At 33.7% G+C, this 13899-nt stretch overlaps 1 protein-coding gene across 1 annotated transcript in view; it reads right to left on the bottom strand.

The window, feature by feature from the left end:
* LOC108742718 (cadherin-related tumor suppressor) overlaps positions 1-13899 on the bottom strand; it is a 59101-nt gene that overhangs the window by 13934 nt on the left and 31268 nt on the right. The window contains exons 3-6 of the mRNA XM_025980143.1: positions 9438-9577; positions 9074-9356; positions 8759-8993; positions 2198-2476 (exon numbers count right to left, since the gene is read on the bottom strand). Of these exons, the coding sequence (XP_025835928.1) occupies positions 2198-2476; positions 8759-8993; positions 9074-9356; positions 9438-9577 (937 nt within the window). The remainder of the gene's footprint in view (positions 1-2197; positions 2477-8758; positions 8994-9073; positions 9357-9437; positions 9578-13899) is intronic.

Raw genomic sequence — 13899 nt, 5'->3', positions numbered from 1 at the left:
GAGTAAAAATAAAAAGAATTATAACACCACCAAATCGCCTCCAAACATCTGAAGTGACCTAAAATACCACCGAAATAGTTCCTTCAAATGAAAGATGAAAATTTAAATTCTAAAATTATAGCCAAAATACTACCCTAACAAAATCGAAAGAGCCCTCTAACAGCGTCTCGCAAAAAACATACTATAATAGCACCAAAACAGCATCACATACAAAATCATCTAAAACAGCACCGAAACGTACCGTATATAAAAATGAAAATATTGATTAATTAATACCAATTTATCCATCAGATATTTAAATTTTTATATAGTTTATATTATGAAAATAGTAACAATAGCCACTTTAATAATATTAATCATAATAATGAGGATAGTGATAATAGTTATAACAATATTATTAATTTGTAATTGTTTAAAAAATAAAAATAAAGTTTCTTAACTTTTTATTAAAACAATGTAATATTAACTAGAAATTATTAATTTTCAAATTTTAGTATCCCTTTAAATTGGTGCTGTATCCGTGTTCTTTTCGTACTAAATACGGTCCTGTTTCAGTACTCCATTCGTACACAATCGGCGGTTTAGTCCTGCAAACGGACCTTTTCCGATAATATTTTAGAGAAATTTATGGAGCTAGTTTGGTCGCACATTATAAACCAAAAACATGTGATGAAGGGGCCGTATAACATCTAAGAATGTGGAATACTTATAAATATTGAGAAATGATGTACGCGACGTGGCAATTAAATTCGAAAAAGATGTGTTTTGTGCGCGGCGTTGTACGGGTGCGAATCATGGACAGTGGGCGCGGCGGAAAAGGAAAAGTTAGAAGCCTTCGAAATGTGGTGTTATAGGCGAATGATGAGAATAACGTGGGTAGAAAAGGTTAGAAATGAAGAGGTATTAGAAATAATAGGAGAACAGAGGACTCTATGGAAGTCAATAAAAATAGGCGAGATAGGTTGGTAGGACACCTTCTCAGGCATGAAGGTCTAGTCAGAGACATATTAGAGGCAGAAACAGGAGTTAGGAGGGGTAGAGGTAAACCTAGGTTAGATTACTGTTCACAAATAGTTAAGGAAGTGGGTTGTTCTAGTTTTAGGGAAATGCGAAGTTTAGCTCAGGATAGGAAAGAGTGGAGGTACGTGCCCAACCAGTCTTAGGACTGACGACCTTATGATGATGATAATGAATATACTTGTAACTTCCCACCTAAAAATACGGAAGGTTCGTTCTCGCGTTGTTGCGAATTTTGAATCTTCCTTTAGCATCAGTAGAAGGATGAAGTCGGTGGAATGTTTCGTTAAAGATTACTTACAGTATATTATGGTATTAATTTACTATATTGTGTTGTTGAGCGCATTGCAATACTCGAAAACAATTTATGGAAAATAACGTAAACTGCACCTCTACCATAAAAATAAATAATCAATACAATAAATTTTTTACCTGGGCTAAATTTTAAAATACGTCACTGATTACAGACATAATTCACATAATGTAGGTACAAATTTTTTGTGAATATATATTTTTACCTTATAATTTGCTTTGAAACATATTGTTCTTCATTTTAAGCAAATAGTTTATGAACATGTAAAGGGATGTAAGCCAATACATCTGATTTTTCGTTTATCTTTAAGAAATCAAATTGGTTTAGTTTGAAACACTTTAAAAAGAGTAACAAATTTGCAAAGATTGAACGATTCACTCGTAATGTAAATAGAATAAAAATAAACGCATTTACGAATTAATCAGAAATTTAAATTTTTTGATTATCAATCTTTCTTTTACAGGTTACAAGCTTTTAACCGCGACTAAGCTCGCGTCGATGTCCTAAATACATGTCAAAGATCGTCGAAAATACAATAATTTGATAAATAATCCCGACTAAAATTATCACGATAAAACTAAACTTTCTAATTTTCTAGGTTAAAAGTACACATTGCGTAGAATGGCAGTAAATACTGTACTTCTTTATCGAGACGAAAAGAAATCTTTCTAGATAAAAAATACCTTATATCTTTTTCTGTATCCTTGACAATATGTGTACAAAATTTCATGACGATCAGTTGAGTAATTAAGGCGTGAAGTAGTAATAAACAAACAAATTCACATTGTCACATTCGCATTTATAATATTTGTTAGGATATTATTTAACAAAGAAAAAATGATGTGTTTAATAACTTTGTGATCTTACCTGTATCCAGCGCCACTAGCGAAAGGGTATATTCAGATTGTAGTTCCCTATCCAAAGATCTCTGAAGTGAAATTTCACCGGTACTAGCATTAATTTTGAAAATGTCTGTGTCACCTTCTTTAATGAAATAACGAACAAGTGAATTGAATGGTGGCGAATCCGCGTCATAAGCATGCACGGTGATAACATAACCTCCATTCGGTGGTATGACATTTTCCATAACGTAGGCTAGGTAAGGAGAATCCAAGAATGTGGGAGGATTATCGTTGATGTCGGAAACTATAAAAAAAAACATAATTATTAGAGATTTATCGGTAAATTTTGTGAATGTCTGTTTTGATTAAATGGTATTCATTTCATAATTTCAACTTTTTGGAGGAGTCATATCGAAAATAAAAAACAAAGTACATTTTATATAAGTATACAGTTCAAGTAAAGGGATAATGCGGTTATCATTTAATTGCTATTTAACTTTCGTGAGACTCCACCCGCAGGTAATTATAATTTAATATGATTTACAGAAAATCCATTACTGACAAATCTCAGGTGTGTATGTTAAAAAGGTTTCTTCATAGTTCGTGACTTCACATTTCGAGAATTGATTTTTTTAAATTTTCATCGACCTAACGTTTTAATTCGCTTTAATTTGTAGTTCCCAATGCGAGACCTACTACATATACCTATAGAAAATGCACAGAAAATAATGAGCGATATTGAGGAGAAAAATACAATTAAAAATGTTTTTTGCATGCTGTGTTCGGTAAATGTTCTGTACCACTCGTATAGTTGGCTACAATATCGCAAGCGGAAATAAACGTCGCGGAATGGGACGCTATGTTAACATTGGCAATCAAGTTGTTACTCTTAGTAACCTGACTAGTAATGAAATCATTGAAACTGTACGTTCATCAGTTTAACATTGGACGGGCAAGATGAAGAACAGGAAGAAGATTACGATAAAGAAGAGATTTCTACAACCAAGAACCATTTCACATGGAGCGTATGATCAGGACCGTTTGTTGATCTCGAGGTCTAGTGCGCACTAGTGACTTTTGTTACAGTCACAATAAATTTATTGTCGTTGTTATACGCACGTAGGGCGACAATTACGCAGTTTCTTTATTCGGCAAGATGAATATTAATGTATCTGTTATCTGTGCAATTGTCATTTTTAGGAATAAAAAAAGGTACAATACTAAAGAACATTGTTGCAACGATGCAATGATCAACAATTGCATTTTTATTTCGTTTATCAGTATTTCGTTGTCTACGCAAATGGGGGTGGGGAGTCGGGGAGTCTTGCTTTGCTTATTTTTGATGACATGGGGGACGAAGGGGTCTCGATGGAGATTACATGTTCATATACGAACCGGGTGATAGTTCCGTCAAGGGCATATCGCCGAAGCTCATGAACAAAAAGTCACCCAACTGTTACATAACTACGTGCGAGCACCTTAATAATGAACAATACATTTGGCTAAAGTAAAGAAACAGTCACCGTTATGAAAGTCAGTAGTTGTTGCCAGTTTTTCTGTTAATTCAACAAAGTCCTTTACTACAACAGATGACACATCCCTGTATTTTTTTTGTAATATTGGATCTTCATTTTATTATTCGCAGGATGCAACCCATATTTATCTTTGATTTTCTGTTGTGCAAATTAATATTGCAGTATCTACTTTATAGCTTTATAGCTTGTATCGGTGGTTGTGCAGATCTGGCAAGATCAGACTGTACGCAACTAACCATCAGTTCTCTTATGAAGCTACTCATTATAAACAATGACTCGGACGCGCGCTGACAAAACGCTGACGCACGGGCTCAACGTATGAGCGACAAGAGCCGTTTCACAAAGAGCGTATGATCATCATGATGTATAAGCAAAAATCATATGTTTAAGTGAGTAAATACCATGTCCTATATGTAGCATACTAGTTTTTGGCTTCCCTTTTAGATTTTGGACAACCAACGTCGGCAGCACCCCATGCAATATAGTATTATTTGAATTATTAATTGATATACAAGCTGTAAACGCAGAAATTAGGGATAGTATTTGCGCATAATACTTTAATGTAAATGCAAAGAAGTTATAATTTTCTTTTCTTTTGGTCTTACGCGATATCAGGACAAATTAGCTTTGCAAAAAGAATAATAAATTAACCCAAACGATTTCCATGTATTAATGTATTCGCAAATAGGTAGTACGTTGCAAAGTAGCAATAAATTCGATTGCCGAGGCGAGCCGAGCCGTTCCGTTTCCCTTTATAGTTTCCATGTATCCATTGGAAATAAAAGTACGTCATATTGGTAGGTAATACATATTCGGATGATTATTTCTAATATCAATTTAATCCGATTCTGTATTATCCGAATATTTACAAAACTATACTGAGCATGATCGGCCCGTTTGATTTGCCACAAGGGGCATACGTCACTCAGTGCCTTAGCGTATTGTTAGCACGCACACGAGTAATTGTTTATAGCGAGTAGGTCAACATAAGAACTGAAGGTTAGTCGCATACTAAACTCATCCTGCCCTGTTGCAAGTTTTACTTTATAGCATACAAGAGTAGGTGTAGAGTACTGCTCATCGTCAATCACCAATATATACTTCGTTTACTTTCTGTAGCGATGTGACCTTCAGTTTGACCGGCGCAGAGTAGACAAGAACAGCACTAGGCCAGAAAAGGAAGGAGACAACTCTCGGCCAAAATCTTAATTGGTGAGGAGCGTATAATCCATACAGTACTGCACGGAAAAATTGACCATTTTATTCACTACAATTGCATTGCTCAAATGTGCTGTTATTGGTACCATTTACTACTGAAAATATCAACGAGATGTTTATTTATATTTGAAGACATATTAAAGGCTTTAACGCTTGTTTTCGACTCGCACTACTATTCATGATTGAACAAAACTTTTGACAGGTACTGTATGAAAAAGTACGTTTAATGAACAAGAGTCAAGAGTATAATGAGCTTTTTTCTCCCTACCTACGATTTTGCGAGCGCGCATCCAAAACATTGGAAGGGGCACATCGCTACAGAAAGTAAATGAAGTATAATAGGATAACAAACACACCCGATAAGTGCTTTTTACTAACGCCAGTTATAGAGCATGCACCCATGATTTCTTCTTGTTTCGCCTTTCTCTTCGTCGTTTTGTCAGCCAGGGCACGGCAGTTATATTAGATACATCTTAAACGGAAGAATCGATAGCACAAATGGCGACAACGACTGCGTTACTGACCGTATTAGCCCAATTTCACATCGAAGTAGCAAATGCATGTAACGTACTATGTGGCATGCCAAACAGCAGCGACAAAATTTAAAACACACCTATGCGAATGCTGATGTACATAGTGATGTGAAGTAATAGTGTTGTAGCATGTAGCATAGATGATGCCACTTGCAAAGACAGGTTCAGCGATACATTTACCACCTCTAGTTCCCGTGCAGTCTGACCCTAATGTTCGTAGTAGTTCGAGGGTAATGCATGTGTACTGTATTATTATTTATAAGATGATAGATACGCCGGATTGTAATGTGCAATTTGCATTAGAAATAAAAAAAGACGAAATTAAAATTCAATTGCTTTGAAATAATAAACAGGCTGTGTTCATTTACATTTGCCGTCAAATGTGGAACCATATAACTTTGGGTGACATCTATGCGGTTGCTACCTTGATGGCTGCATCTTCTTTGCCACGTTACGTGTTACTAGTCACGCATCATGCTACGCTACGCGGTATGTTACTTCGGTGTGAAGTCTGCCTTACAATGTGAAAGCAGTACGTCGCGTATAGAAAACGATCGATCTTGATCATACGCAAAAGACAAACTACTGTTTATTTACTAAAGAAAAAGACAGTATTGAAACTGATAGTGTAAAAGAGGTATAAAAATGGAAGAAGTACCCCTGAATATAGAAGTGTAGATAAAATGTAAATAATATTGATAGAAGCTGATATTGTGACATTAAAGTGAAACTTTTATTACATAGCCTCAAATTTCGTCCATCAATCGCATGTCGCATTACAGCCGGCCGCGGAGTAGGGGTAAAACCGAAAGGCGCTCGGCAGATCAGCCAAGTTCAATATGGTGGCGCCCATGGCTTGTAGGAACTAACCGTGTAGCATTTATATTCTCATTCATTCGTGCAAGTGCATGACAATTACATTTATAGACTGAATCGAAGATGAAATTATTGATAAAATAACTGAACTTCAAAATTATTGAATGATTTAAATAAACATTGTTCTCAGTTTTTAACATGCGTCTATCATCTAAATGATTGTATTTATTATCTATTCCGTACTCTCATACGCAGATTCAAATTAAAATTTATAGTTGGATATTTTGTCTACTATTTATTTCCCATTATCATTCCCATTTTCCAATCATTAAGATAAAATTAAGAACGCGATTTTAATTTTACTACCCTAAATCGAATAACTTTCCGAAAATTTACATTTTAATGCCTACAATGCGAAAAGTTTCATTTGCATCGTGGTTTCATAAAACCATGCAATTGTTTTTTTTTTGTTTTGTCGCTATATAAATTATGGGCATGTATATTTACTAAAATTTTAAATTATATAGTTGCTTGTTACGACTTTCGGACAGAGCGACGAAATTGTCGTCGTTATTTTAAAAATTCGAATTTTACATAAAAAAATATTTATTGCATTAAAAATAAGTTTCAGAATTCCCTGTCGCTCACAATCAATTTTAACGATTAAATTATTTAAATAATTTTGTAGTTGAAAAATTATAAATGCATACACATTTGAACTCATAAGTTTTCTTTGACCCAGGGGTGTAGACTATAAGTCTATATGCCTAAAGACAGCTAAGGGTCGAAAAAATGCATCCTATTAACTATTTTTATTCAAACTATACAGCAAAAAAAGGTATGTTAACAGAACACTCAATTTGCCCTACATAGAACTATCCTTTTGAATGCTTTCCTAACTATTATCAGATGGTCGATTTGCGCTATGCCTAGTTCACATTACGGATCGCAGAGAAGGATGAATACCCATTCATATGATGCATTGTTCAGAACACTTATTAAATTTTATAAAAAATTTGTAGAAATCATACGGCTATAGTTTACCTAATAGACTTCTTTTGTGTGCACAGCTCATCTTAAAATGTTCAATGTAACACTAGTACGTTTAATAACGATAATTAGATGTTATATTCTCAAAGAGTGTAGCATATTTCAACATTAATTAGACATTGTATGCGATTTTTAAATAAAATCTTCCTGCTAAAGAAAGTATTAATGTTAGTCAGTACAAAGATCCCATACTTCAATTAAATTTTTGATTAAACGTATTCTAATAAACAGAAAGGCAACAAAACTTCAAACTTTGAATTATATATATACAGAGTGTATGTGTATGAAATAAGTAGCAAGCTTGCGTGAGGTGATACAGCACTATAAAACAAGAAAATTAAGTAAAGTTTTGTGATTCCAAAGTCCACCGTTTTCGAGAAAAACGTATTTAAAGGTACAGGCAAGGGATAGCCCGGCCCTGGTAAGATCGCGTAAGGAAATATGATGTTGCAACACCGCATTCAATTATCTGCTATATAACAGCATCCGTGTTGTATTTCTTTTGTGTTTTTGTGCTCGTGTATTATTTGTTATTTGTTAGATTAGATTATATTATATATTAGATTATTACTATTCAGATGATATTACTTTACATATTAAAGTTTGCATAACGTTACTTTTTCCTTTTGTGTTTTCAATATCATGTTAGGGTGTACTTTAAATCAGAGCCGGGCAAACTTTAACTTCGCAGGAGCCGCTACATGAGGTTAGTTTGAGTCACTCCATACCCTTCAATGGGTACGAGAGAGTAAGCAGTATTGAATAATTTTGTTTTGTCTTTTTCTTCTCCCTTCCACTCCCATATCAAGCCCTTTCATTTTCACTCTCGCAACTTAAATAATACCTACGAAAATTTTCGTTACTACGTTCGCAAAACTATTGGGTTTGGCTATGGAAGAGGGGACTCACCTACGAAATAGAAGGGATAAGAAAAGGAAAGAACCATCTCAATCGCACTCGCAGGATCGATGAGGAGTTACTTGGTTAACCTTGAGGAGCACTCAGGAGTCAAAAGAGCCGAGTTTGCCCGGCTCTGCTTTAAATAGTACTGCATACTACCAGCGATGAACAAAATAGTTATTTAATTAATTTTTATCATAATGGGCTGTTAAAGATTATTATGTTTGGTAACGTAATAGTAAGCTGTTGCTATTTGCTTTATTAAACATTCTACAACCGTCACTGTTTATATTTTTCATCCGATAGTTTCTGAGTTGTTATCGCAATTTCTCTATAAGTTGCCAATTCACGACCAGAGCCGGCTTCGGTTTGCAACTTCGTCTAGTTTTCTTTCAATTTTTTTTGTCCCTTAATCATGCTACTTTACTTATCCCAAAGTATGCTACTTGTTTCAGAAACACCTTGTATACTCTTGTTGTTTATGTTAATATGGATCATTAAATATTTTAGTTCAATGTTCTATACGAAAAATACCTGAAATGACGATATCTGCAGTGTCCGTTCTGATGATGTTATCGTGAATGTCACCAGCACAATCTTCCGCCTGTACGGTGATAACGTAACGAGATTCGCGTTCGAAGTTGAGATTTTTTGCCACCCTCACAGCTCCAGAATCTTCTGCAATGCTGAAATCCCTGTTTGTATCTCCCGAAATGATAGAAAATCTGACTTTACCGTTTAGGCCATCATCAATATCGGTTGCAGAAACCTATAAAAAAAATAATTTACTTAGTTCTAATCAACAATTTTCAAGTCAGTCGTCCAATCGCTTAATTAACAGATATTTACCTGAAGTACACTTGCCCCAATTGAAGCGTTTTCAGCGACTGATGCGCTATACTGTTTAGGATCGAACACGGGGCTGTTGTCATTTTCGTCGAGAATTTTAACGAAAATTTTAGTTTGACTTGTGCGCGGAATTTCTCCTCTATCTTTAGCTGTTACTACCAGTGTGTAATTATTCTTGAGCTCTCTATCTATTTTACCAGCCACCCTTAAGAGGCCATCAATTGGACCCAAAGAAAATACACCGTTCGTATTTGAATCTCCAGAAAGTGAATATTCTATGTATCTATAATGAAAATATAAAAAGACCGTAAAATCTCGACTGTTTGTAACATTTTTGATTATTATTCGTTTTAAGTATTCTTACCCGTTTCGTCCTTCGTCTTTGTCTATGGCTTTTATGGCCATTACAACGGTATTGATAGGAATATTTTCTGAAACCGAAGTTTCATTGGGAGTAATGAATTCTGGAGACATGTCGTTAACGTCCTTTAGGATTATGGTGACCTGGAAGAAATAAAAAAATATTTTATTTTTTTTTTCTTGGGCAACGAACAATTTAGAAAAAAATGTGAAATTAATTAAACCAATTTTTTAATTAGAATATTGAATTCCCTTTCGCGATGAATCTTTCGCTTACGACTTGACACTATTATTATTTGATTGTTATCTACTAAACATTAGTTTCACTACTCAACCCCTCTTTTATGACCTTGCCATTAATTTTTCATGCTTTCGCCTATCCTTGATGTATTTCATAATGTTCCGCTGTTTCTTTTTCCTTTTCACAATTTAAATAGTTTTTAATGTATCTTGGCTTTCATATTATTTCTTTTTTTTTTTGTTCCATCGGCTCTATTTTCTTCTTTTTCCACTTTTTCAATTATGTTTTTACCGATTTCTTCTCTCCTTAATTATCTTATATCTGCCCATATCTTTGCATAAATTTCTTTTCTTGGATTCCATGAATTTTGTACATTCTTTCAAAATTGCGAAGTCTTTTTTCCTTTTTTACCTTTAAATCGTATTTCATAAAACTATGTTCCTTCTTTAACTATATAACCTGAAGTGCGTATATGTCTAAATGTAAACCTCATATACTCTTCGATTTCTACTGCATATAATAGAATACTTTTCACCATAACATTAAACTTTAGCATTCTTTTACTAATATTTTGTTTAATAAAGTATTGTTTCTTTTAATGTATCTTCTGGGTTTTCACCCCATATCCATTCCATTTTCATTGTATTTTTTTACTGTATACTAGCACTTTGGATTTTGTCGTATTTAATGCTAAAGGTTTTTTTTACTAAACATATCTTCTGAATCTAAATGGAGAAGTATTTTTTACAAGATTATATGTAGTCGTTTGCCATCAATTATTGTTATCAAGGTTGTAACGGATGTGTTTTAATGGATGTGGATGAGAAAGCGAACTTTAGTAAGGTTAAGTTTGCAGATTAGGATCATGAAAATACGTTATAAAGAGTTTACACTGTACTACATTTGCGAATACGGATGATAATAAAAATATGGATAAAGATGAAGATATTTCTTTTTCCTTTTTGCTTTCATGCATTTTGTGAACTCGGTCCATTCCCAAACAAAAAAAATGTCTTTCTAACTACTTTATTTAAAAGAATAAATAAACACAAAACTTAAACACTTGAGTATTCAACAGCCGCCATTACCAAATATTTACTGCACTATTATTCACCTATTCAAATTTCTGTAAAAAGGCTACACCTATTACATTATTAATTTTGGAAAAATAACGCCACAGAATTTGCTTCACATTTTCTTCATCTTTCTTTATTTTTATAATTCTGATTAAGTATGATCTTTTTAACATTTAATTAGATCGCAACCATTAACCGAAGGTAAGTGAAAAATACAGCTGTATTAGCTGCTAATAAATTAATATAACACAATATCTGAGATGTTTTACAATTTATTTGTTTATATGATCGTTATTGTTACCTGTAAATGTACAAGAGTGAAAGACATACAGTTATTTTTTATTTGTTATTTCTGTTGTAGCATTGTGACACAACAAACATCCGCTAAATTCGTGTGGATCATCCGCAGTTGCGGATGCGGATATCCGTTACAACCTTTCTTAATAGATAAGTAGCGGGTTGATATATTTATTCTTCAGCTGCTCTTATACTGTTTTCTAATATGTACGTGGACTTATACTTTATATAAGAGTAATATATCTATAGTTTTTTGAATGGTCGCTATTTCCACCTTGTAAATTGCGCATGTAGTTCCTTCTTTGCATCCCTTTAGGAATGCTTCACCTTTCCATATTTTCTTCAAAATATCCTTTAATTTGTACCTTAACTTTATCTAATCACCATATATACACGCTTCCTTTTTTTATGTTTTAGTTTGTTGAAGAACTAAACCTGATGTTATGTTAATACTTATAAGTACGAGTTTTGTATATTCTCGTTATTCGTGCCTCATGTAACGGTTTTAATTATGGTAAAGTATGTAAACCGGTTCGTCTTTCATTTTAATATTATTTTTTGCGCCTACTGTTCACTGCTCACTCGTCATATTTACTCATTCTTTATAAGCAAATCAGAAAAGAATCCGTCTGTGCAATCAATGTAAAATTTCGAGAAGGTGGCATAACTTAGTTTGTTTTGTGTCAAGTGTTTACACTCTTTCTCTCTCGAAGAAGTTTCCTCGTTGTTGTTTTTGTGTCTGGACTGTTCTGTTCGCCTTCGTGCTTTTTACACAACAACACAGTAGTAGTAGGCCGTGTGCACGTTAAAAACACCATTCGAAATGTATTCCAGCATTTGTTAAGAAGCTGTAATGGTTTACTTAGTAATGACCGAAGAAGCTGCTTCTGCTTCTGTTGATGTACTTTACAGTAGCAGCAGTACCATCGAAGCCATGTGTATGTAGTTTACAGTGTACCATACACCATCGTACATCACTAATGACACTTGATAATCTCTTCTGTGCTTCAATTATTAATTTGTACATAATATGTTGTCTTTTCGATTAATTATTTGTACGAAAACATAAAAATACACATATGCACAAGCGTTTAATGTGTTCAGCATATCTGATTGGTATTGATTAGTATTGATCAATTGGTAACAAGACCGGTAATAATTTCTTCATTGTAATAAAAAACAAATAGAACACTGAATGACAATGTGACGTACATTTACGGCTTAGTCGTTTGTTGTAGACGTAAGTTTCGCTTAATCTTTTCATATCCAAACAAACAGTAATCATGGATTGCAATTGTGCTTGATAAGCTTTTTTCCACATAATTTTTTGTACTGTAGCCCTTAACAAATGCAAATGTAAAGCGTAGTTTCATTGAAATTAAATAATCCGAAACCTATGTTTTAAGAATTCTGTTTATGTCGTAGTTCATCAGCAGACTTTTTTTTGAAAAAAAAGGATATGTACAAACTATATCCAACTGTTTTAATTTCTCATTATTTAGGTCAAGCTGTCACAAACAGGGGCGGCCTTAGTCATTGGAATGTTCCAGGAGGGTAAATTTTTGTGAAGCCCTCGTCTTTGTTGAATTAATTTTAATGATGATACTTAAAAAATGCAAAGTGATTCATAAATAAGTTTACAGTTTTAAAATTGTTTATCAAAAATTAAAAAAAAATGACAAAGATAGCAAATTTGCAGTTTCTTTTAAGACTATTAAGAAATTCAAATAAACATTAGTAGTATGTACTATTACTACCTAATATTTTTCTAATTAGATTGTTGCGCGAGTGCGCGAGGCNTTGGAATGTTCCAGGAGGGTAAATTTTTGTGAAGCCCTCGTCTTTGTTGAATTAATTTTAATGATGATACTTAAAAAATGCAAAGTGATTCATAAATAAGTTTACAGTTTTAAAATTGTTTATCGAAAATTAAAAAAAATTGATAAAGACAAAGATAGCAAATTTGCGGCTTCTGTTAAGACTATTAAGAAATTCAAATAAACATTAGTAGTACATACTATTACTACCTAATATTTTTCTAATTAGATTGTTGCGAGAGTTTGAGAGGCACCTGCAAGAGCGAGATCCCGGGCGGTTGCCCTGTTCGCCACTCCCAAAGGCCGCCCTTGGTCATAAAGATAAAAAGACTATTTGTACAAAAACCCTCAGTTGTAGCTTTCAAACATTGTATTTTACTGTCAAATTTACTGGTAGTACTGCAACCACTTAAGCGTGTAATGCTGTCAAATTATTACATATGTTTTTTTATCTACAAATTTGGCAATCGAATGGCATCCTAGAAAATATTTCTTTGTAGAAGGACCGTTCAATCATAGATCTAGTCACCACCCAATATTTACCAGTTCTTTCCAGTAATAGATTGCTAACAATAAACTGAATACATCTATATTAGCGCCGAGGATAATAATAGATTTAATTCTTACTGCTTGAAATATGTGAGAAAACATTCTTCAATCAGCTTCTAAGTGGTTTGATTGTAATTCAAGCACCTCATAAAATAAAGATCTTGTAGCTTAAATTATTTTGTTAGATCCTCGGATCCTCCACAAATGTACATCTAGCAGTCTTCTTTTGCCTGCGCATATTTTAGAGCATAAGTGCAGATATGGAATAACTTATAATTTGTTTTGAGTGCTTCAAAAGACAGATTACAATCATCTGAAATTTCTCTTCCCGTTAGATCTCTACAGCTCCTTCCAATCTTAACGTAACCGCGGTTCCTGACTTCCACAGTTCCTTCTAAGCTTAACATCACCGCGCTTCCTGGTCTTCACAATTCCCTCTAAGTTTAACACAGTCGCACTTCCTGACTTCCACAGCTCCTTCTAAGC

Source organism: Agrilus planipennis, unplaced genomic scaffold (assembly GCF_000699045.2).
Source record: "Agrilus planipennis isolate EAB-ADULT unplaced genomic scaffold, Apla_2.0 scaffold399, whole genome shotgun sequence".
In the NCBI taxonomy this organism is placed as follows: Eukaryota; Metazoa; Arthropoda; class Insecta; order Coleoptera; family Buprestidae; genus Agrilus; species Agrilus planipennis.
This window is presented reverse-complemented; position numbering and strand designations above follow the sequence as displayed.